Source organism: Mus caroli, chromosome 1 (genome assembly GCF_900094665.2).
Source record: "Mus caroli chromosome 1, CAROLI_EIJ_v1.1, whole genome shotgun sequence".
NCBI classification, from domain to species: Eukaryota; Metazoa; Chordata; class Mammalia; order Rodentia; family Muridae; genus Mus; species Mus caroli.
Genome location: NC_034570.1, coordinates 178,631,311 through 178,657,729, shown reverse-complemented (window position 1 = coordinate 178,657,729; position 26,419 = coordinate 178,631,311). Strand labels below are relative to the sequence as shown.

At 42.2% G+C, this 26,419-nt stretch overlaps 1 protein-coding gene across 1 annotated transcript in view; it reads right to left on the bottom strand.

The window, feature by feature from the left end:
- The window catches only part of Ush2a (usherin), a 673,376-nt gene that overhangs the window by 122,217 nt on the left and 524,740 nt on the right, over nucleotides 1-26,419 (bottom strand). Inside the window, exons 51-54 of the mRNA XM_021165303.2 lie at nucleotides 23,488-23,692; nucleotides 15,579-15,776; nucleotides 14,712-14,866; nucleotides 11,265-11,463 (exon numbers count right to left, since the gene is read on the bottom strand). Coding sequence (XP_021020962.1) covers nucleotides 11,265-11,463; nucleotides 14,712-14,866; nucleotides 15,579-15,776; nucleotides 23,488-23,692 — 757 coding nt within the window. The remainder of the gene's footprint in view (nucleotides 1-11,264; nucleotides 11,464-14,711; nucleotides 14,867-15,578; nucleotides 15,777-23,487; nucleotides 23,693-26,419) is intronic.

Sequence of the window (26,419 nt, the reverse complement as noted above, 5' to 3'; positions counted from 1 at the left end):
GCTATAGAGACGAAGAAATGATGTTGGAAATGTATATAATTGCTACCACTATGGAGAGAACAGACTGACCAAACATATGACCCGAACATCCCATTGCTGGGTGTATACACACACATACACACACACACACACACACACACACGAACACGCATACACACACACAAGGACGAACAAGATAAATTCACTATATGGAAGATCCATTGTGCTTGGATACTTATTGCAGTGTTTAAAGTGATCAAGACATGGAATCAATTTCCATGCCATTCAATGAGTGAATGACTAAAGAAAACATGTTTATCAAATACAGTAGAGTGTTACTCAGCTATGAAGAAGAATAAAGACCTGCTTCTTGAAACCAAAATAGATGGAACTAGAAAACATGTTATTTGAAATAAGTAGGTGTAGTGTCATGATTTGAATATGCTTGGCCCAGGGAGTGGCACTATTAAGAGGTGTGGCCTTGTTGGAGTAGTTGTGTCATTGTGGGTGTGGACTATAAGACCCTCATCCTAGCTGCTTGGAAGTCAGTCTTCCACTAGCTGCCTTCAGATGAAGATGCAAAACTATCAGCTCTGCCTGCACCATGCCTGCCTGGATGCTGCCATGTTCCTGCCTTGATGAGAATGGACTGAACCTTTGAACCTGTAAGCCAGCTCCAAATAAAAGTTATCCTTATAAGAGTTGCCTTGGTCATGGTGTCTGTTCACAGCAGTAAAACCCTAAGACATAGAAATACCACATGTTCACTTTCATATCTGTAAGTAAAACAAACAAACAAACAAACAAACAAACAAATAAACCCCTAAAACCCAGACTTGTCCTAACTGTAAAATAGCCATTATTTTAAGTTGTAATGTGGTGGGAGTAGATAAAAGATATTATTATCAGTGTATATGACAGGCAAGGAATGGAGTATTACATTAAGCATCATTATTCTATAAATCATTACACACTGAAATAAAACAAAATAAAATAACAGTACATATAGCACCAAGGCTTAGTATATATAATAATGGTTTTGTGATATTTGTAGGCTTTCGACAAGAGTCCCCAGGGTGAATGAAGAACTGGTTGAAGGACCAGAAACAGCAGGATAGAAGTCAGGGCCACAGGAGGAGCCACAGAAAATGGTGGTCTCAGTTTATCTCATTCCCAGGATTTTGACCTCAGGAGCTTGGGCATGCACTTGAAGTGCGGGATGCAGAAAGGGTTGTGTGAGGCAAATGGAAGAAACACACTGGTCTGTTTCTGCTGTTGGCTGCCAGGATACCACACAACTTCACAGGGCCCAGAATCTTCTTTACAGAAAACCTCTACCTTTTCTCAGAGAAAGCAGTCTTTTGTGCAGCATCAGGATTTAAGCCTTGCTTTCAGTTAACCCCACATGAACTGAGACACAGAAGGAACGACATAGGCATAGAGCTTTATACTGGCTGTCTGTGCTAGCAGCTCAGAAGTGAGTGTGTGACGTCGAGCAACAAAATGTCAGATCCTGGACAATGACTCCTGGGTGAGCTGCTGGAACTTCCCTCCTCCCCATGTTGGAGTTTGGAAATAGACTGAGCTCAGACTTAAAGAAACTTGGCCTCCTGCGGTATGGAATCACTTGGTAGTCTAGGATGAACCTAAATTTAGCACGCAACGTTACACTCTCTTGAGCCAGTAACTGTCCACTCGCCAAGTGTATTTGCTTGAGAGACTGGAGCATATTACTAGCTTCAAAAATGAGCAATGTTATTTATCTATATACAGGGACATATTTCGCTTGAGATCACATACATTATACACGTTACACACAGGCATCATGGAGGATATTATTCCCTCCTCTCCTGTGCTTTGCCTTTATGCAAGACAGAGTTAGGGATTTATGGAAGAGAGAATTAACAACACAAATAATCTATTAGGTGTATGGAGAGTTTTACCCTGACTATTCCCCACATGGGAGTTGTTATTCCTGCTTTGTAGACAGTAAAGCTGAAACTCAAAGAACAGAGTGAAGGGGCTGGTCAGATCAGAGCTAGGGCGAACCCAAGCTCCATTTCTAAGTGCATCAGAGAGAGCCTAGCTAGAGGAACTCAAGTCCACCAGTGATGGCCTCTCCCTCTGATGATTCAACACCACCATGAAGGCAGGAGGATGTTAGAAAACACTGTAATTAACCACTCCCTTAGAAAGATTATTTTAGTCAATAACTTAATTGTTCGCATTTTAGCTGCCCTTCAAATGAAAGAAATCTGTTGAATGGATGGAGTCCAAATGGAGAAAAAGAAACAGAACTCGGTGTTGTTCCCCCTGACTCCGTTCTCACGCCCCAGTTGCCTCTCTGCTTTTACTTCTTTTTTGATTGACCTCTTCATCAGAGATAAACTTAGAGGGACTGCAATTATAATCAAGAGATTTTATTATGAAATTATATGACCAGTGCCAACAGAAGCCAGTGAAGGTACTCACTGGCAAGCCTAATGACCTGAGTGATTGCCAGAACCCACGGTGGAAGGGGAGAGCTAACTTCTAATGGTTATCCTCTGGTTCCCATTATATAGAAACATTAAAACACGTATGTGCCCACATGTATCACATATGCAGAAACACATACAATAAAAATTATAAAGGGCATAGCTAAAATACTAGTATTTATTAAGCCTACTCCTTTCTATGGCTTCCATGGGTCAGGCCCCCTTTGATAACTGTTTTTATCTGCTCACTTCACAGATAATGTTCTAACCACAGAGAGGTGGAGGAGGCTGGAGAGGATCACAGACATCAGAAACTGCTGCAGCTTCAACAACTGGATTGAACAAGGTAGATCGGAGCAGTTGAGTCAGGCATCTAGTCCTATAAGGAGGATGACAGCTTGGGTTGCTCAAAGCCCAGAGAAAGCTCCAGTAATAGGAAACCCCAACGTGGGTTATTTATTTCAGCCTTTTCCTTTTGAATACTATTACAAGTCATGTGCAGAGGCAGGAGAGAGTGGTAGTTAGAAGCCCAGAGACTCCAGTTAGGCTGTTGGATTCTGAAAGTTAACAACAAATTAACCAAGGCTACAAGCAAGGTATTTGTTCTTCAGGTACCTCTGTTTTTATACCTGAGGCTGTGGCAGTGATTGGTTAGCTGCCAAATTTAGCTACAGATGAACTCAAAGAAAGTCACTATTTAATGCACCATCCTTAGTATGTTTTAGATCTTGTGGGTTTTTTTTTTTTTGCATTTAAGAGGGCTGCTTTAAATAGTCTGTAGTGAAGCATCAGCTGCCACAGGGCATGGGCGATTTACATGTACCCAGTGACCTTTCCTATCAATGACTCAGTAGACCTCAATCCAATCTACACATTGCAATAGGATTTGCTGTCATTTTAAGTGAGCCCCCATTAGTAGTCCTTACACTGAGATATATATGTGAAATATTAGCAACAGGCAGTGAAAGGGCACAGCAATTGAAAACTACTCATGAATTGATCAGGACGTGGAGAGGGGAATAAAGAGACGTCTCAAAGGAACCATTCGGACTGTAACTTAATCCTGAAGTCGAAGAGGAGAGAGAGAAAAGAAAACATCACTCAAGCACCCGATATTGAATGGGAAGAGCAGGGAATGGCATCCTGGAGCAGAGAAAGGCAAGCCCAGGGAGACAAAGCAGGCATTTAACAGCTCAGAATAGCAGAGATGACGGGGGTGAATAATTCCCTGAATTTCCCTACAGGGAATCATGTTCTCTTTGAAAGGAGAGGAGCATCGTATAACCAAACTCATTATAATCACACTTACAACTCACATTACTTTCAAGAGTAATATGCGTCAAAAAGGGACTGGGAAAAAAACCCCACCGATGGTTCATAAAAATATGATTTGGCAAAGAAAACCCATGTCGAAGTTAGTTACATTTGTGATACACTCTAGAACGAACAGCTGGCTTCTGGCTTTTAATCTCCAGATGCATCGTCAGGAAAAGGCGTTTTGACCATTACGACTTCAGATAGAAAGCGCTACTTCAAAGCATCCAGCCGACAATGCTGTAATGCTATCTGCTGTTTTCTAAGGAGTTTCCAGATACGTGGTATGCTATTCTAAAGGCTGACCGGATGAGTCAGGGGGAGGACTACTGTAGAAGGACTCCAGATGAAAATGATGTCAACATGTTTCAGAAAAGCTTGGCTGAACACGGTGGCTCTCACCTTTGATCCCAGGACTAGGGGAGTCGGAGTAGCCAGGTCTCTGTGAGTTTGAGGCCAGCCTGGTCTACATAGCTGGTTCCAGTCTAGCCAGGGTTACGTGGAAAGACCCTTTCTCAAAAACAACAACAACAAACTCTAAAAACAAACAAAAAAATGAAAATCAAAAACAACACCAAAAACCTTGAAAGAATTTGGAAAGTTCATTCCACAGTGACGTTTAAGGAGACTGGTGATGTTTACTCTACCGCCTGGCATGGTGGTACATGCATTTAATTCCACTACTCGGGAGGCAGAGGTAGGCGGATTTCTGAGTTCGAAGCCAGCCTGGTCTACAAAGTGAGTTCCAGGACATCCAGGGCTATACAGAGAAACCCTGTCTCGAAAAACAACAACAACAAAAAACCCAAATCAAACCAAAAACAACAACAACAAAACAACAACAACAACAAAGGAGACTGGCAATGTTTACTCTAATGTATACATTTGTTGGAAGCTGACCCTATGTATAGTTGGTTTATTTATGTCTTGGTGGTGCTGGGGGTTGAACCCAGGGCGTCTAGCATGCTTCTTGGGGCTCTGAAACTGGGCTATAGGCCCAGATCTCTGTTTACTTTATATATTGAAGTAGGGTCTCCAGTTTTGTTATGTCCAGACACACAAAACACAGACAACACAGATAGCAAGGGACAGGCAGAGCCACTGAGACAAACCATGATGTTAGTGATAGCTTAGGTACCAACCTTGGAGCCCTTGGGGTTCAGGGAGGACTACTGTATTCCTTAGAAGCTAGTATCTAGGCAGTTCTTGCCTTTGGTTCTTTGGGCTCAATGCTATGGCCACTTGCAGGCTTAACAGAAAGGAAATGAGTGGCTGATGCTATGTTATTCAGTTTTCAAAGCAGGCGCTAAGCAAGCTTTCCTCAGCTTTGGAAAAAGAAAATGAAATCAGTCTTCACGTACATTTTCACAGGTCCGACACTCACGGGTCAGGGTCAGGGGTTGCATCATGCGTGGGGAATGATTACCATGTCAGTACATGTGACTGCAGGGCAGAAGCTACTGGTGGCTTGGAGGACATGGTCATAGTCCTAGTTTTCTTTGGGTCTGTGTCTGTAAAAGAGGTTGCCTGTCTGTGCGGTTCAATGTCAGGGTGGTTGGAAGGTGTGGGTGGCCTTGCTCAGAGGCCCTGGCTTCTTTCTGAGCCTGACTCTTCAGCTATTCAACTGTTCCGCTCTTGCTATCTAGAAATCCTCAATAGCTTTTGAACAGGGAAGCCTGAAGTTTTACTTTGTAACAGGTCTTGCAGAATGTATAACCTGTCCTGCCTTACTCAGATGTTTTTGAGAGTGGGACTTTTATCTACAATGAAAACAGATAGAGGCCTTTATGTGTTATAGTTTTCTATCCAATATTTACTCATTCAAGAAAGTTCTGGGCGCTGTCCTGAGTACTTGCTTGGAAGGTAGGCATGGTAGGCCCTTCTACAAGCCCAGCGGTGAGGAGGTGATCCGGGAGGATCAGAAGTCTAAGGCTATCTGTGGTCATGCAGCAATTTTGAGTCTGACTTGGGCTGCATACATGAGAATCTTTATTAAAAAAGAATATTCTTAACATGTGAATTACTGTGAACAGAGGACAATCAGGTAACAAGAAGCTCTTGTCTCTGTCCTTATAAAGATTACCTACTAGTTAAGGCATAAACAAAAAATGTTATTTATTTGATTGTTCCCCCTCCTCCCTGTTGTGTGTGTGCATCTGTATGTATTCATGCACATATATGTGTCCATGCACATGTATATGCATATGTATGTGCATGCATGTGTGTATGTGTACATCCATGTGTGTGTATTCATGCATGTATGTTGTATGTGTATGTGTGTATGTGTTTATATGTGTGTATTTGTGCATGTGTGTGTTTTCATGCACATATATGTGTGTATGTGTGTGTACGTACATCCATGTGTGTGTATTTGTGCATGTGCATGTGTGTGTGTGTGTATTCATGCACATGTGTGTGTGTGTGTGTGTGTATATGTGTGGTCAAAGGACAACTCGAGTGTGAGTCATCACCTTTAACTTTGTTTGAGGCCAGGTCTCTTGCAGTTCACTGCTACTCAGCACCAGCCTAGTTGGTATTGGATTTCCAAGCCTTCTTCATTCTCTCCCCCATCTTGCTGGATACAGGAGCACTGGGGTTACAGATATATGCTACCATGCCCAGGTTTATGTGCGTCCTGGGGATTCGAACTTAGGCCCTTATGCTTGTAAGGCAAGTGCTTTATCCTCTGAGCCATCTCTGGGCCTGCTAAAACATAAATACCCTGAGAGCAAAGATAGTTTGCCACCACACAAAGGAGTTATCTAAAGCTATCTAGACTCTTCACAAAGATGTCCCACTTTTTGTCATACAGATGCCCAAACTACATTTTCTCTCCCTCAAAAAAATGGTGTGTATAAGACTTGTTTCAGCATAATGTTAATAGTCGTCTTCCTGTTGTAAACTGATTATCTAGGGTTTGTATTATCTAGCACAAAAGGCTTTCAACAACCTGAAACTGATGGGAGAAGGCATATTGACTCCTGCTCCCTACTTAATGGCTGGGTGTGTCTTCTGACTGCCTGGCAATAATTAGCAGCCCATAAGTTAGCCATTTGGCAACAGTTTCCCCAGACACATGGGCCCTCTCAGACCCACTGCTAAACAAGATGTGATCCATTCGTTCACTCTTCTCTGGACTCAGCCACGAGGTAAACTTACTTTCCCCTCTATTCCTAAGACACAGGCAGCCTACAAGCGCCATAGCTGCCACCCAAGTGTTGTGTGTAGGACAGAACAGTGGATGAATTTAGTCACAAAGGATCTGGGGAGGTCTCTATTGACAAGCTACCATGTGCTGTTTGCATTAGTGAATATGAGCTGGGGGGAACTGCTATCTCCTGAGTCCCCTGGGGTTTGGTGTGTGGAGATAGCAGACAATGCCTCCAGTTTACTTAAAGCATTGATAACACCTCTAAATAATTAACTTCGGACTTCCTGTCTTCAATTACTTAATGTTTTTTTTTTTTTTTTAAAAACATCTTGAGAGGATTATAAGCAATTTATGGGTTTCGCGTGCTGAGGGCCTTCGCCACTATTCCCACAAAGCATTTATAAGCTCATGTTTCCGAGGCTTTGAGGTAATTAAAAGTAAGCACGGAGACAACATGGCTGTGGTGAGGTGCTGGCAGTCCTTCCTGCCATCCTCAGGACCATGATCCTTCAGGCTCCAGGAAGGCTAGCGCTACAACTTCATTAGAGCCCTGTTGCTGAAGGAATACCAGGTTTTGGAAATGAAGACAAATTGGAATGTTTATTTATTTCAGGCATCTTAGACAGCCTTTCAGCAAACATCCATGCCAGGCTGGGAAGTAAATTCTAATCTTTTCCTCCATTCCATGAACTCAGTAAAATACCCATTGCATCATAAAATAGATGCTTTTGGTCAGTCAGCTTACCACGGACCTGGCGCTCCGTGGCAGAGAAAGCACATCGCACCGTGAAGATCCTGGGTTGAGAGATGCTCGAGACTCACATCACTCCTACTCCACAGGAACTGCACGTAGCAAGCTTTGAACTCCCTCTCTTTAGGACTTTACTGCCCAGGTGAAAGTTAAGGCAGACAATGGACCAGATGACTCTGGAGACTCTCATAGCGACCCACCACTGGTCCAACTGTGGAGAAGAACTGACTGTGGGGGTCCAACCCTATTAGACACATCTCCACTCAGTACCACATGAACCCTCCACTCAACGATAGGGCAAATTGTAAAAGTGGGAGAGAAAGACTGTAAGAGTCAGATCACCAGAATGTCAGTCTGCTGTGAGACAGTGTCTTCTACACACACCGAAGAATCTGTACCCATAAAAGTTCAACAATCTGGCCACCTAAGCAGGACCTGCACAGTGAAAACCCCAACTGACCATCTCCTGACTTCCCAGTGTGGATGGGGGAAATCTCACAAGGCCCAAGCCCTAGATGAGGAGCTGCAGGCAATGAATGGTTATGGAGAGACAGAAAATCAGATTTCCTTAGGGAGGACCCTCCTGATAGGTTATCCAGGTAGTCAGCCCCAAACACATACATGTCTGAGCAACAGTGAATGAGTTCAGCAGGTGGTATTAATACATACGCATGTGTACACACATATATGTAAGAATAGTAACTAAAGACAAATATGGGAGGAGCTTGGGGAGATGGGAGGTACTGCAGTAGGCAGAGAGAAGGTATAAATGAGGCAAATATAAGACCCATGTAGGAAAAAAAACTCAAAAAATAGTAAAAGAAATATAAAATAGGTCCTCTCAAGAATTACTTCTACTTTATGATTTTTGTAAAGGTTTAACTTATATAGGAAAACTTTATAATCCTGATTCTAACACAAGGACCTCTGGCACTACTGTGAGTGTATAAATTCCTCTTTGACATGAAAATATTGATTGGGAATGGCAGTGAAAGGAAAGATCAGAGGAGCAAAGGGATTTAAAGAGAGGACTTTGCAATTATTTTATAATTAATGAGGCCATCCATCCCATGGCTTTGTACATTATAATTGAATTTGGTTTGCTGGCATCTCAGAGTCAGTCTCTGATGCAAACCAATAGAGTTGGCAGCAATTCATGGCCAGGGGACCTGAGAAGATAGAGACTGCTGGACCACTGTTCTTCAGTTTTGCCTCTCAGTTTATTGTGAAACTAATATCAGCCAGTACATGGCTTTAGGTGGCTTTAGCTGATTTTAAGGGATGAATAACTCAGATTCAGTTACAACACTCCAGGTCCTTCAATTGCCAGCTCTGCATTCTGTGCTGATCCATGCCATCATACCTTTACCTGGCAGCCTTCCCTCTGGCAAGGGCATCTTAGAGGCCACAGTGCTAATTAACTGACTTGTTAATTGTTCTCTGTGAGAAGAGAGTGTGTATAGAGTCTGCCAGTGCCTGTGTTTGTGGAGGTCAGAGGTCAACATCAAGTGTCTTCCTCGATTGCTCTCTACTTTATTTTGGGTCTTTCACTAAACCTGGTGCTGACTGATTTGGCTACATTGGTTGGTCAGTGAGCTTCAGGAATCCTCCTGTCTCCCTGCTCACTCCCCAAGCCAGTGCTAGGATTACACATACACGCCACCTCAGCAACTGGCTGTTTTCTTTTTAATGTCAATACTTGCACGGTGGTACCTTCATCCTCTGGGCCATCTCCCCAACCCTCACAATCTTATTTAAAAAGTCTTATGTATTATCAAGACAATAACCATTGGGTAGCAGTAGGCACACATGTATATATGTATGTGTGTGCATACACATGTGTGCATACAAGCACTCGTGCACACACACACACACACACACACACACACACACACACCATTCTGTTTCCTTTACAGACTGGTAAATGCTGTAAATGCTCTGAGTGGGTGAGTTTTGTTCATCTTTTAAGCACGGATGCTACAAACTTCCCTTAGTTATAGGGAAGTGGGGAGGAGCAAATGCGCCAGAATGCAATCATTCCTTTTATCACACAAAACAATACTCTAGTTCTGTACTTGTGCTTATTTTACTTCAAGTGAAATAAGAAGTAAGAAACCAGCGAGAGCACTGAGCTGATGAAATCGAAATGGTTCCCTTCCCATGCTATCTCAAGGTCAGCTCTCGATCTCCAGATGTGGAGTAAGATGTGCAGGCATGCAGGCACATGCTAATGTCTTCCTAGGACCCACGGGGCCTCTGTAAAAAAACACCGGAGATGCTGGTCGGTCAAGGCTTGCTTAGATGGCAGAAAATCATGGAACTTTTGAACAAAGTGCCATGCATGGAGTGACTTTTCCGTGGGTGCGGCATACATTTTGGCTCCTGAAAGTGCAGGCATATCTTTCTAGACACTTCTGTGCTTTACTGAAAGTTTTGTTATCTGTTCAGCGAATGCTTTTTGAGAGCACAGAGCTGAGCAGAAAGAGGTCATTGCTTTGGGAAGTCTTAGAAAGATGTGGAGAAATTGTGACAGTTTGGAAAAATCCCGGTCTCAGGAGGTCAACTTCGAGGTGTGTTTATACTGACTCAGTGAATCCCAAGAGTAAACTAGATAACTTTGTCCCCAAAAGTGTCCCCCCCCCAATAAAACAGAGCTAAGAATCAGCTCTGCCCTTGTAGGCTTGAGACAAGAACTGAATCAGTGCACGCCAGTGTTCAGATAGTGTTTGTGATCTTTTAGCTCATCTGTCCCCTTCCTTCCCTCCCCACCCAATTCACTCAGCTCCCATTGGCCTGCTAGCCATGAATTTAGGCATGAACAGTGCAGCCCCTAACAGACAGGTCAGGTCCCCGCCCTCCCGCAGCCTACATTTGCCAGTGAGGAAGGCAAAAGAAAAAAAAAAAAAAAAAGACAAAAGCCAAGTATTAAACTACCAGGTGGTATGAAGTCGATGATTAAATTAAACAAGGCGATAAGAAAATACATTTTTCTCTTCAAATGAAATATCCAAGCTACCCACATTAATAGCTATTATGATCACCAGGAGGGTTGAGCTAACATTTTGCTTCAGCAATGCACTATTGTAGTAATGATGACAATATTATACATAGTCAGAAATAATACAATTGCTACTAATTAACAGAAGTGATAACGACAAGAAGTTCCGAGCAGGAACTGTCAATGAGTGAATGCTAGGCACCCCTCTATGGGCTAGCTTTCTTCTACCTCCTCGCCCTTACTTGGCTGCCCGAGCGTCACTATCTGTGACTATGTCCCTGAGGAATGAAAATTCATCATACTGTTTTAAAAAAAAAAAAAAAAGACAAAATAAAAGTTAATCCTGACACAAGCCCCCTCTCGACACACTGCTTATCAAAGCCAAATGTAAATTATTTCTGAAGTTCTCTGCTGCCATGGCTTATTGCTGCCAGTGTGGGCTCTTCGATTAGCATGGATAAGTGGGACCTGACCATATGTCAAGAGAATGTGTCCTTTCAGAGTGACCTCATATATCAAACGCACACCCCTGGGAGGCTTGCCCCAACCCCACTGCAATGACAGCCTCCTCCAGTAGATTTCCCGTTTTGTCACCTGTAACCGTATGCTGCCTCCTGTCACTTGTGTCCGTGTAGATGAGCCCTTTCCCATCCAGCCAGAGCTGGTACGCTTTAATGGCATCTTTCATTTTCTCGGGGACACTCCAGCTGAGGTGTAGAGTCTCTGAGCTCTGGGCTGTGATGTTTGGTGGTGAGACATTCTCCGGGATTCTTTGGGCGGTGGCAGCGACTACCTGTGAGCGAGGAAATTAAAGGGCCATTTATTGCCATTGTCCACAGAGGAGGAATCCTGATCAATGAAAATGTCGCTTTTGTTTTAGAGCCTTGCTGTCTGGCTGGCATATCATTAGCAAAGGCTAGGTGAAGCAGTCCCTCCCCACTTTCCATTCCTTCCCTTTCATCCTATTTAAACAATGAAATCTGACCTTGAATACATTATATAAGTCTCCAACTACTATTTATCACAACAGGTCCGACAACAATTTTGAAGGCAGAGTGCAGCTCTCAGTTTAAACAAGTGCGACCCGCCTGGCAGACTGTCTTCCTGGAGAACTGTCTTCCATATGGCCCATCAGTGTCTTTGCATTTTAACAGCCTGATTTCGTAAAGTTAAGCATCAGTAAATATGGAGCAAAAGCTATGTCTAAACTTGCTTGCACAGAGCAGACTTTCAGCGGCATAAAGGGCAGACTTCCCTGTATTCTTCCTGAGAGGACTGCATGCTATCTACACCAGTGTTCTAGAAAGAGAACCAAACCCAGTGAGAAGAAAAAAAGTCAGCCATTGTTGAGTCAATGGTGTCAAAGTATGGATCAAAAAAAAAAATGGATGTCAAAATATGTTTACTCAGAACCAACAGCGCTTGTGGTTGGGGATATGTTTTCCCCCAGGATGAACCTGATTTCATGTTTTAACCAATTGTTCTGGCATCTGGTAGACCCAGGGCCTCTTATGCACAAATACAGAATTGTTCAAGGACCGTTCAGACCATAACTTTCATTGAGCCAATCAGCTGCCATCTGTCTGCATAGTGGTAGGCTCGGTTCTCTCCGTGGCTCTGTTGAACAAAACTGTCCAAGTGTGTGGTGGTGTGTGAGTCAGATTCAGAGTGTTGTGTGGCTCTTGCAGAGCCCACTCTCCTGAAGTTTTAACCTGACAAAGAGCTTTAGAGCCATTCTGTTGGCCAGGGTGTCTCCAGGCTGCTCCCTACAAAGCCGGCCTCTGTGAGATGGCACTTGGTTATTTTGCCCGCATAACTCTTTGTTTCTTCTTAGTCTCATTTTTTGGAGTTTCCTTTCTTATTCGTTCTGAGGCAGTCTCTGTCGTTCACCACAAGGTGCTCTGCTTCTGCTTCTCCCTAGTGCCTTTGATGATCACATCTAAACCTACTGCTGTAACTTCCCGCACAGATCTCCCTAGCAAGCCCATGTCCTGGTCTAGCAGGCAGCATTTTTTCATTTACAATGACAAACGATATCTGCCTCTACCTCCCTGCTATCTGCTCTTTCTCTTAAATAGTTTTGAGAAGCTTGAAGATAATCTTATTGTTTTAACGTCTTTGTTTCTGCCTGGGCCACAGCAACCGCACCTACAAATAGCTGAAGCCACATACCTTAAAAATAAATGTACCACTTTCCTTTCTTCTTTTCTTGGCATCCAACCCTTGACATTGTGATGTGTCATTGCCATCTACCAAGTTTGTGCTTGAGAAACACAGACAAAAAATGCCACAATACTTCATAATGCTATAAGCAGTTCCTAGTTTAGTCTTGGGGCTCAGTCACAGCAACTCAGGGGTGTATATGAACATGAGATGTGGGCTGGACACAGTTGTGTCTTCTGTACAGAGTTCACATCAAATCCTGCTTACTGTGTCACCTGCATCCTGGGGACTGAGCCTGGGCTCTGTGCAAGCTAGGCAAGCACTACCAACTGACTACATTTCCAACCTCTTGTTCTGATCCCAGGAACATAAATCTGGGCCTTTATTATTCTGTAGTAAGGCTGCTGCTGAAGGCTGAGGTCACTTATCTACACAGAACATACGTACACAGTTCATGCATTGGTTTTTCTAAAGTTTGATGACATGATGATGAGAGGCCAAAGCTTTTAAGTTCAGACTCCAATCTAGAGAACCCGACCTAAGTTAAACTAACAGGCTGATACCTAACATTAGTTTCCAAGTTGCCCCCCCTCCCCCAAACAATATGGGAGCCTAGCTCCAGTCTCTAGGCTAATCCCCAACAAGAACAGCATCTCCAGGTTACACCCTCAACAAGACCAGCATCTCCAGGTCATTCCCCCAAGAAATCTGCACCCCAGGTTACAAGCCCACCCCCTGCCTAATGACCACCAACGCAGAGGGGAGTAAAAGTTAAGTTTATGATATAACTCCCAGCACCAGCCAATTATATTACAGGCCGTAGTAGCTTTCCAATTAGATGCTTGCACACGTACTTCCTGCTTGCTGCTTACTATAAAGCAGATAGACATTCAGGGTTCTTCTCTCCACCAAAACTGTCCTGCACCACAGAGGTGCATTGCGGGGAGGGTGCAAGCCAACTCAGATAGACTAAAGGCCCTGCAGTGAGTGGCATCAAATTGGCTCCTGTCTGTTTTCTTGGGGATTGCTAACATTCCTCCCCCTGCCCCCTGCACTACAATATTATAAACTGATGAGTAGTTTTGGACCTTTTTACAGCTTTGTAGAATTCTACTGTCATATTCCATTTCCTGCCACTATAACAAGGTGCCTGTGACTGAGAAGCATCTGAAGAGCTTTCTGTTTCTGCCTCAAAGTTCTGGAATCTGGGAAGTGTAAGACTGGAGGGCCACATGGGGAGTGGGGCATACCGTTGGGAAATAAAAAGATCCATGGGCATGTGTAAAAGCAATAGAATTGGAGAGGTGGCCTCAGAATAACCTGCATTATGGGGGCTCATCTAGTCCTGTGAATGCAATGACACAATCTGTTGCCTGAGAAAGGAGATTATTATCCCTGTGCCAGGGTGGAACCATTGTCACAAAGTACCTTTCAGAGCTGCCACTACACTTGATGCTAGTTCTTGGTTTCTTCTCACACCATATGAACTCTGTGGACTTAGGATGTAAAGACCTGGCACCAAGTGAACATTATTGGGCATCAGCTGATTACTTGCATCGACACCAACCCTCATCGTGAGACCAGCTGGGGAATTATCACGGCAACTGCCCAGAGATAATTACTGGGAACGGGCTGTGAAAGAGTCACTGACGATTAAGAGTTTACTGGTCTTAAAAAAAAGCACTGATATATGGTTAAGTCTCTGTCAGAATCTCTCCTTTCAGATATAAGCATCAACACCCAATGACACACACTCTCCTCAGTACCACTCTGAAGGAGACATGGTTTTCTGGCTTTGGACAAATCATACCCAAGATGTTCATTCACACAGCCCTGGCCCTGGACCCTTCTTCCCATGGTTAGGTGAGCTCTTCTCACCTTGCAACTGACAGCACAGCCAGCAGCTGTGCAAGCCTTCAGCTGGTATGAGTATTCCTGGAGTGGCTGAATTCCCTGCGTGTCCGTGAAGCTCAGTGCTGTTCCCTGAAAGCGCTCCCTTCCGTCTCGAAAAAGAATATAGTGAATGATAGGACCTGGAAGGCAGAACAGTGATGCTGTGTGTCATGCCATTTCAAATGTCAAACAACATGTATGCCATAGAACTTTCCCAATTACATTTCTTTATGCGCATGCATATGTGTATGTATATCTGTACACGCATTGGTATGGAGGTTGGAGGTCAGAGGTCAGAGGACAACTTTATGGAGTCATTTCTCTCCTACCATGCAGGTCCCAGGGATCAAACTCAGGTAGTTAGGCATGGTAGAGAATGTCCTCTAACTACTGAGCTGTCTCAACAGCTCTGTCATAGAATTGTTAAGGAAATGGGGTACTGTAGCATTTTAAAATGTAACATGTTTTTTTATTTATTTGTTTGTTTGATCAAGTAGTTTTCAGTTATACTACCAGAGGGAAGAGGAATGGCTGAACAGAGTTATTTATGTTTATCTCTGTTTGTGTCTAAAAGGATTTATTTTCAACAATAGGACAATTTTGATTTAAAATATAATCTGCTTATTTGAGAGCAACTCTGGTGGGTGCAATGGTCTGGGAGGTTTTGAGTCATTATTTTTAGCATTGTTATTTATTTAGTCTCAAAACGATGAGCAATGAGCAGACACAGGGGTTTTCTTTTATCAGTAAACGTTTCCCACCAATTGGAGGCATGTCAATGTGCAGTACACTCATTTCCCAACGGTAGGAATGTACAAGGCTGGTAATTCGACTTTTGAAGCAGCTCAATACCATTTGACTGCATGGGCTCTTTCCACTGTAAGAAAATAACGTCTTCATGATTGCCGGTCCTGGCCCATCTAGGGGCCTTGACTCCTTCAGGCACATCTTCTCTTGTGCTGGCTCTCACGGATTGGCTGAATCCTCGCCCATAGCTGTTCCATGCAGAAACTCTATATTCATACACAGTGCTTGGCTTGAGGTCTCTATCTGCAAGACAAAAATCGGACTCTGAGGGCTTTTCTTTCTTCCTTTCTCTCTCTCTCTCTCTCTCTCTCTCTCTCTCTCTCTCTCTCTCTCTCTNTCTCTCTCTCTCTCTCTCTCTCTTTCTTTCTTTCTAACTATCATACTAAAAATTAAAGTCAAACCACCTTGTAGTTTTTATTTCTTTGTTTCTCTTTCTCTCTGTGTGTGTTTATGAGTGTGTGTGTGTGTGTGTGTGTATGTGTGTTCTGGTGCTTACAGAGGCCAGAAGATATCATTGTATCCCCTGGACCTGGAGTTATAGAAAGGTGTGTGCACCCCTCCCCCATTTTGGGTACTGGGAAATGAATTCTGGTCCTTCATGAAAACATTACAGACTCTTACTTCTAATCCCTTAAAATCTAGATCTCTAAACATTTAAAACTAATGCTTAATACTCTTATTCCTTTGTGCATAAATAAAAATCTAATTTATTTTATAAAGCATGAAAAAAAATGAAGTGTTAAGTAGATGTGGAGATGGTAGTCACACAGCAAGGAATTCATTGTTTCTGAAGAGAGAAGTATTTATAAAGAAACAACTGAGAGGCTGGAGGGAGAAGTCAGACTGTGTAGGGCTTGTTGTATAAGCATGAGCTCCACACCCAGGATACATGGTAAAAGCTATACTCAGCAGTGTTGGAATCCTAGCATGGGCGGGGGGAGGTGGGGCAGGGTAGAGACAAGTGGATCCCAGAGCACTCAACCAGTGGGAGAACCTATCTCAAAAGTAAGACAGGAGTCAGAAGGACAGGTGAGTGTGTCCCTGCCAGCTGAACTGTTCTACTCCCTAGACTAGGTTCCCAAAGACACATTCCATAGCCTCTCTACTCCCACCTTACCAGCCATCCTTCAGAGGGTCCCTATGCTCAATTTTACTAGACTCCAGTTACTCAGGTGCAGGTCATACCCATCAGAAGAACATAGACCTCCACCCTACCCCCACTGCACCACAGGCCAAGCTGTTTGCCAGAAATCAAGTCCCTAACCTGGTCACAAACTTCCTAGTGGATGATCATTCAAGCAGGCCACCAGAAATCCAGGCCACAAAGACCAGAAGACCAAAGAGGAAACAGAAACCAAGGAACAGAATACCTATTCAACAAAGACAACCTTAGAAGTCAGCATCTAGAACTTTAATCATCCAGACCCAATGCATAAATGCCAGGGTCAGAACACAATCAACAGCAGATCCGGAATATGGCACCACTGGAGACAGAAAGACATGAAGATTTTAATGCAGCTGAAACGTAAGAAAATGACCTTAAAACCAACTTTATGATGATGATAGAGATCATTGAAAAAGAAATGAGGGGTTCCTTAAAAAAAAATCAAGGAAAAGATGAATAAAAAATTGGGCAAAATCAATAAACCCCTTAAAGAATGCCATGCGATCCAACAAATAAACAAGCAAGTAAACAGATGAAGTCAACTGTCCAAGACACGAAAATAGAAATGGAAGCAATAAAGAAAACACAAACTGAAGAAATTCTGGAAATGGGAAAATCTAGGTAAGGGAACAGGAACTTCAGACTCAAGCATTACCAACAAAATACAAGAAATGGAAGATAGAATCTCAGGGGTTGAAAATATGGTAGAAAAATTAGATTCATTGGTCAAAGAAAATGCTGAATATAAGAAAATTCTAACACAAAACATCCAGAAAATCTAGGATACTGTGAAAAGACTAAACCTAAGAATATTAGGAATATAAGGAAAAGAATCCAAGCTCAAGATCCCAGAAAATATATTTAAGAAAATCATAGAAGAAAAATTCCCTAACCTAAAGAAGGACATGCCCATAAAGATAAAAGAAGCTTAAAGAACATCTAATAAAGTGGACCAGAAAAGAAAGTCCCCATTCTAAAGAATTATCACAAACACTAAACACACAGAATAAAGAAAGAATATTAAAAGCTGCAAGGGAAAGAGGCCAAGTAACATATAAAGGCAGACCACTTAGAATTACACCTGACTTCTCAATCACAATCCTAAAATCCAGAAGGTCCTGGATAGATGCCTTGAAGACTCTTAAGAGACCACAGGTGCCAGTCTAGACTACTATTCTCAGCAAGACTTTCAATGAATGCAGATGGAGAAAGTAATATATTTCATGACAAAGTCAAATTTAAATAATATCTACTACATATCCAACCTTACAGAAAATTATAGAAGGAAACTCAACTCCAAAGAAACTAACTACACCAATGAAAGCATAGGCCATAAATAGCCGCACACCAGCAAAACCTAAAGAGGGGAGACACACATGCACCACCACGACCTCCACCACCAACTACAACAAAATAACATAAAGAACTAACACTCATTGGTTATTGATATCACTCAATATCAGTGGACTCAATTCTCCCATAAAAAGATACAGGCTAACAGAATGGATATAAAACCAGGATCCACCCTTTTGCATACAAGAAACACACCTCAACATCAAAGATAGACATTATCTCAGAGTAAGAGGTTGGAAAAAGATTTTCCAGGCAAATGGATTCAAGAAACAAGTTGGTGTAGCTCTTCTAATATCTAACAAAATTGACTTTAAACCAAAATTAATCAAAAGACATGGAGAAAGAAATTTCATACGCATCAAAGGAAAAATCCAGATCACATTTCAATTCTTTTTTTTCTTAATATTTTTTATTACATATTTTCCTCATTTACATTTCCAATGCTATCCCAAAAAGTCCCTCATACCCTCCGCCCCACTTCCCTACCCACCCATTCCCATTTTTTTGGCCTTGGCGGTTAATATCTATGCCCTGAATGCAAGGGCAGCCACTAAAGCTTAAATCACACATTGAGCCTTACACATTAATAGTGGAAGACCTCAACACCCCACTCTCACCAGTGGACATGTCATCCAGACAGAAACTAAATGGAGAAATAATGGAGCTAGCAGAGAGTATGAGTCAAAGGGAACTATCAAATATCTCCAGGACATTTCACCCAAACACTCAAACACACACACACACACACACACACACACACACACACGCACAGAAATCCTTCTTCACAGCATCTTATGGAACATTCTCAAAAACTGACCACATACTTGGTCACAAAGCAAGTCTCAACTGATACAAGAAAATTGAAATAATGGACTGTATCATGTCAGATCACCGTGGATTAAAGCTGGACTTCAACAACAGAATCAACAGAAAGCCTACAGACTCATGGAAACTGAACAACTCTATTCTATGATCACTGGATCAAGGAAGAAATAAAAACAGACTTCCTAGAATTCAATTAAAATTAATGCACAACATACCCAAACATATGGGACACAGTGAAAACGATTTAAGAGTAAAGCTAATAGCACTTAAGTGCCTTTAGAAGGAAGTTAGTGAGATCTCACACTACTTAGCTACTTAGCAGCATACCAGAAAGCTCTCAAACAAAAAGAAGCAAGCACACCCCAAAGGAGTAGATGGCAGGAGATAATCAAACTCAGGGCTGAATCAATAAAATAGAAATGAAGAGAGCAATACAGAGCGTCAATGAAAAGAAGAGTTGGTTCTTTGAGAAAATCAACAAGACAGACAAACCCTTATCCAAACTAAGTAAAAAGCAAAGAGAGAATATCCAAACCAACAAAATCAGAAATGAAAAGGAAACGTAACAAGAGACACAGAAGAAATCCAAAGAATCTCCAGGTTACACTTCAAAAACCTGTGCTACACAAAATTGGAAAATCTGAAATAAATGGAAATTTTTTTTTTTTTGGTTTTTTCGAAAATTTTCTGGATAGATACCACTTAACAAAGTAAAATAAAGATCAACTAAAGATTTTAAATATATCAGTAACCCCTAAGGAAATAAATGTCTACTAACAGAAAAAAGCCCAGGGTCAGATGGCTTTAGCATAGAATTTAACCAGACTTTCAAAGAAGACATAATATCAATACTCCTCAAATTATCCCACAAAATAAAAACAGAAGCAACATTGTCAAATTCATTTTATGAGGCCACAGTCATCCTGATACACCAAGATTCAATAAAGACAGAGAATTACACACAAACCCTGTTACTGTAATCCACGGTATAAACAAAGTGAAGGAAGAAAACCCCATGGTCATTCCATTAGATGTCAACACAGCCTTTGACAAAAATCCAACACCCCGAAGAAAACCCCATGGTCATTCCATTAGATGTCAATACAGCCTTTGACAAAAATCCAACACCCCGAAGAAAACCCCATGATCATTCCATTAGATGTCAACACAGCCTTTGACAAAAATCCAACACCCCTCCATGATAAAAACCTTGGCGAGAGCAGAGATGCACGAGACATAACTAAACCCAATAAAGGCAATTCACAGCAAGCCTATAGCCAACATCAAATTAAATGGAGAGAAACTCAAAGCAATTCCACTAAAACTAGGAATAAGACAAGGCTGTCTTCCCTATCCATATCTATTTAGTATAGCAGCTGGCATTCTTGCTGGAACAATAAGACAACTAAAGGAGATCAAGAGGCTACAAGTTGGAATGGAGTCAAAGTATTGCTATTTGCAGATGACATGTTATTATATGTAAGTGACCCCCAAAATTTACCAGGGAACTCCTACAGCTTATAAACCCCTTTAACTAAGTGGCTAGATATAGATAAACTAAAAAAAAAAAAAAGTAGCCCTCCTATATAGAAATGACAAATGGCGGAGGAAGAAATCAGGTAAACAGTCTTCCCAACAGTCACAGATAATATAGAGTACCTATGGGTAGCTCCAAGCAAGCACGTGAAAGACCTGTGTAATAACAAGTTCAAATCTTTGAAGAAGGAAGTTAAAAAAGATATCAGAAGACATAAAAATCTTCCATGCTCATGGGTTGGTAGGATTAACACAGTAAAAAATGACCATCCTACCAAAAGCAATCTATAGGTTTTTTGCAATATTCATCATCAAAATTCCAACACAATTCTTTACAGACTTTGAAAGAATAATACTCAGCTTCATATGAAAAAAATAGCCCCATGATAGATAAAACAATCTTGTACAATAAGAGAACTTCTGAACGGTTTATCATTCCTGGTCTGAAGCTGTGCTATAGAGCTATAGTAACAAAAACTGCATGGCATTGGCATACAGACACATTGATCAATGGAATTCAATAGAATGGAATCCAAAGACCCAGACACAGATCCACACACCTATGGACATCTGATTTCTAATAAAGAAGCCAGAAATATACAATGGGAAAAAAGAAAGCATCTTCAACAAAACCTGATAGAAGAGAATGTAGGGAACAGCCTTGAGTGCATTGGCAAATGGAAGGGCTTCCTGAATGGAACAATAGCTCAGGCACCAAGATCAACAATTAACAAATTGGACCTCTTGATACTGAAAAGCTTCTGTAAAGGAAAGGACATTGTCAAGATGATAAAATGATAGCACACGGAATGGGAAGAGATTTTTACCAACTCCACATCTGACAGCATACACTGATGAATCCAGGCAATTAATGAATTCACTTAACGAAGGGATGGGCCTCCTGACAGATTATCAAATCCTAGTTTTGAGCCCTAAATGCATACAGTGCACAGCAAATGGACTCATCAGACACTTAACAATTTTCGTGACTATGTAAAGGACAATCATAAACTCAAAGTCAGCTCAGGCTATGTCGCAAGTTCAAGGCCAGCCTTGGCAATTTAGTGAAACTGTTTCAAAACTAACAGATGAGAGCTGGCTGGGGACACAGCTCCATGGGAAAGCGCCTGTTAAGACTGGGAAGATGGGGGCTCTACCATAGTACTGCTACAAATAAGAAAGCTTGTTTCTCATGTTCAATTTATAGCATTTTCTAGAGGGGAAAGCAATCTGGAGTGTAGGTTTTAAAAGCCCTTATGCCACATCAGCAGCACATCTATTTATCTCGGAAGAAGGCTCCTGCAAGTATGCTTGGAGAGCCCTTCAAAATCTTGACTTGATTGCAGGTGGCAGATAAAAGCAGGGCCCTCTCTGGGATGGAAACCCAGTCATTTAAGAATGAGGATCCACGAGTGTGATATTTAACTGACAGTGGGAGATTGGAAGACTGGTCAGACTGTGGTCTATTTTGAAGCCTTTCCTAATGTCATTTTGTTTATATTTCATTTATTAAGTAAATTTTGTTTATGAGTCATGTGTTAAATCCTAACATATCATTTATAAGAACATCTCAGGCTAGTGGGAAAGATGGGGTAAGTGTCTACAGCAAGTGGGTGGTCTTTGTAAGCCAGATGCTGCAGGGACAGAGGGGGCTCATGGCTGACCAGGGAAGCCTGGACCAAGCAGAGCAGGGTGATGAAGGGCAGCTGAAGGGAAGCATCACTTGAGAGAGGTGCCAAGTGCTCTGGGGGAAGCCCCTTGCCCACATGAAGCATGGAGATTTCATGCTTCAGTGTGCATGGTGTGTGGGCTGTCTGCTTCCCACAGCAAGCTCCTTTTCCAGGTCTGACCCTTCATTCCCTCACCTCCTATGATCACACTAGATGAGTGCCTTGGGAGTACGCAGGGAGTGCTGACTACCTAGCATGGCACTGGGAGTAAACGCCAGTTGGTTATACTTTACCCTGGCTCCTCCTTCCCTATGTCAGCTTTCTAGTCTGGCATCCCACCCAGAACTTTCCATTCCTGAAATTTGACATGCTCGCTGCCTGTGGTTAAGCGAGGCCTTGTTCTTGTTCATGTCGATTACAGCATTGCTCTGTCTATTTAACTACAGTGTGTGTGAATTATGTAACGTAAACAGACTTTCTCTGGCTCAATGTGTAGCACACACATCCTTTTTGCTCAAAAAAAACCCAAGCATATTCTGTAAGGACTTTGGTAAATATTAGAATAATAAAACTGTAGTAAAGAGCAGAGCAAATTTAGAAATAATCTTCAACTCTACAGAGCTTCTCCTCCAGCTCAGCTAGTGCTGAGTGCTAAGTACTTCTACTTAGACTAATCCAGAAGTGCAAAATGGTAGTTAGAAGTTACTATCTCAGTTGCTGTGAAGGTTAGTGTTCTGAGGTTGACCCACCATCTTGGGGACAGTCCCACTCTGGAGTGATCTCCTTCCTCAGAGCAATGCTCCTGGGTCTCACGGTAGCCTACAGGCTTCTCCACTCTTCCTGCCTCCAAGCAAGGCAGCATCCACTCACTGCTCTCACTGAAGTTTGCCTTATAACTTTGAGAATGGAAATTAATTCATCAATATGTGGAATATTTCAGAAAGGCACAAATAGCTTATTAATTTCTTGTGCTTTATTCCTTTTTCAAAAAAATTTAATTTAAAATAGCATTTATCCGGGCAGGCGAGATGGCTCAGTGGTTAAGAGCGCCGACTGCTCTTCCAAAGGTCCAGAGTTCAAATCCCAGCAATCACATGGTGGCTCACAACCATCCATAACGAAATCTGATGCCCTCTTCTGGAGTGTCTGAAGACAGCTACAGTGTACTTACATAAAAATAAATAAATAAAATAAAAAAAATAGCATTTATCCTTGCTTGACTTAAAATTTTAAATAACAGACTTTGAGTGCATCTAGATTATGTCACTGATTATTGTGCCACAAGTTGGCCTAAAAGTAAGATGGGCTGATTGACATGTAGGTGATTGTCAGAGAGAAATGGAGTCTGCACCAGCAGTGGCCTCTCACTAGGCTTACAGCATGGGCAGTGGGTGGCGTCCCTTACCTATGAAAGAGTGTGTGTTTACATCTCCAGAATGAACTATTTCCTCTGCTGCAGAACACAGTCCTTCTGCCGCTTTCTTCCCCGTGGGACTGAGAGGCCCTCTCATCACCGTGCAGATATGGGTGGTGGCGTTGAAGTCACACCGCCCACAGTATGCTGTGGCTTTCATCGTTGCTGGGCAGATAGTTGCACATACTCTGGTTTCCTGTTGGGAAAGGGTTAGGAGGGTTTGTGAACTTTCTTTAGCCATATAGAATGGAATTTTGTATCACTTAGTCAGATTATTTTACCCTTGTGATAAACAGTTTAAAACACCTAATAGAGAAGCAGCTGTATATTGGAAGGAGCAGAGACTCAGGAGGGATTACAATTTTAGTTTTGTGTCTATCTACTTCTGGGAATTTGAACATCATATCCGATCAAAGTGTCTTCTTCATGAGTGCATGAACTGGAAACTAAATTCACCAGGAAGTCTTGGTCTGTGAATCAAATGACCTGACACCTGAAATGGCCCTGAGCTCACAGGTCATTCATGACAAACAGGAACTGCAGGATTTGATGTGAACTTTGACATTTGCATGTGGAATTTAAAAAAAAAAGATGGGATTCTGAGAATCTGCGCTCCTGTGCTGTAAGAAAGGTTGACACTGGGCCTAGCAAGACGGTACAGTGCATAAATGCTTCTGGTGCCAAGTTGGAGACCTGAGTTCAATCCCCAGGTCCCATGTAGAAGAAGAAGAGAACCAACTCCACAAAGCTGTCCTCTGACTTCTCCATGGCACAAAGGTGTCCCTGACCCCAAGACACAAATAAATAAATGTAGCAAAAGTTTAAAAAGCCAAGCCAGATCCTCAATACGTAGTTTTGGACAGCTAAGTATTACATTTGTCATTATAATTATTTACCGTTGTTAATCTTCTCTCTGAGGGATTGCTAGTTTCTTTACACTTACTGACGAATGTTCTAATCTGAGGAAATAAAGGGTTTAATCACTGTAGATTATAGGAGCCATAGAGAGGGCAATAGTCATACAACACAGATCCACATTGCATTCCTGTATATAAGCAATAAATGGGTTTTAAACAGTTTTCATATTAAAATTTGATTTCTCTTCTCTCTTTCATGAAAGGGTAAATTATTCTCTCCAAGTTCATCAAAATAATATTTCTTGAGAGAAACCTGGCAGCAATTCCATTAAAAATGGGGAGAGTCAGTATGCATTCATCATCCTCTCTGTGTAAAGCCCATCCAAAGGACAGCAACGAGGAGCAGATTACACACAGGAAATAAAACAAGGAAGTCTAAGGAAACAGTCAAAGTTGGAAGGCAGCTGCCCAGAGTAGAGGCAGGAGCTGTGCTGGTCAGAGACACTTCTTCCTTCATCCCCAGGACCAGCTATGAAATCACCATTTTCCAAGCCCATGTGTATTAGCAGAGGCCTTCTAATTTGATTATGTGTATATGTGTGTATGTGTGTATATATATGTGTGTGTGTGTGTGTGTGTGTGTGTGTGTGTGTGTGTATGGCAGTGGGAAGAGTATCCAAGGACAACTCAGCTAAGAGTCTTTTATTTCCCTTCCCAGTGTGATGTTTGTGAGGTGTTAGGAGGTGACACTGCTTTCTAAGATGCTGCTTGGAAAAACACTGCCTAACTAATACTGGATGTGATATGAACATTTCTAAACAACCAACCAAACCAAACCAAACCAAACCAACCAACCAAACCAAGCCAACGAACCAAACCAAACCAAACCAACCAACCAAACCAAACCAAACCAACCAAGCCAAACCAAACCAAACCAACCAAGCCAAACCAAACCAAACCAAACCAAACCAAACCAAACCAAACCAAACCAACTAAACCAAACCTAACCTAACCAGCTAACCAAACCAAACCAATCAACCAACCAACCAACCAACCAAACCAACCAACCAAACCAAACCAAACCAAACCAAACCAAACCTAACCTAACCAGCTAACCAAACCAAACCAATCAACCAACCAACCAACCAACCAAACCAACCAAACAAACCAAAACAAACCAACCAAACCAAACCAAACCAAACCAAACCAAACCAAACCAACCAACCAAACCAAACCAAACCAAACCAAACCAACCAACCAAGCCAAACCAAACCAAATCAAACCAACCAAACCAAACCTAACCTAACCAGCTAACCAAACCAAACCAATCAACCAACCAACCAAACAAACCAACCAACAAACCAAACCAAACCAAACCTAACCTAACCAGCTAACCAAACCAAACCAATCAACCAACCAACCAACCAACCAACCAAACCAAACAAACAAACCAAAACAAACCAACCAAACCAAACCAAACCAAACCAAACCAAACCAAACCAACCAAACCAAACCAAAGAAAATCCAGCTGCTAAAAGGACAGATCTGAAGCATTTCTTCCACTCACAGAAACTTAAAAACAGAAAGAAACTGGTATTTTTGGAAAGTTACACATATACTAAATTGTCTGGTGATCGCTTTCTAATGTATACACATAAGTCATGCTATATACTACACACACATACACACACACACACAAACACACACACACAACAATTAACATGTAAACAAAGCTGAAAATCATATTCTTTGGAGTCATCACCTATATGAACTTTTTTACTCCAGTATAGTCTGTTTAAGCAACAAAACTCTAAATGTGTGGTTGGCTTAGTGGTTAGGCAGGATTGATAGAGAACAGGGGGGCATGTGTCTGGTAGCGGTCTCTGGTATGGCATGAAAAATTAGAAAACTTGCCCTGGATGGCTCCCTGGGTGGGTGGCTCCCTGGGTGGGTGGGCTCCGGGGGGGGGGGTCCTAAGACAGGGTGTCATCACTCTGTGTGTGTGTGTGTGTGTGCTGCTACTGACCGCAGCTGGCAGTGCATGCCAGAATGAGACAAGCTGAGGA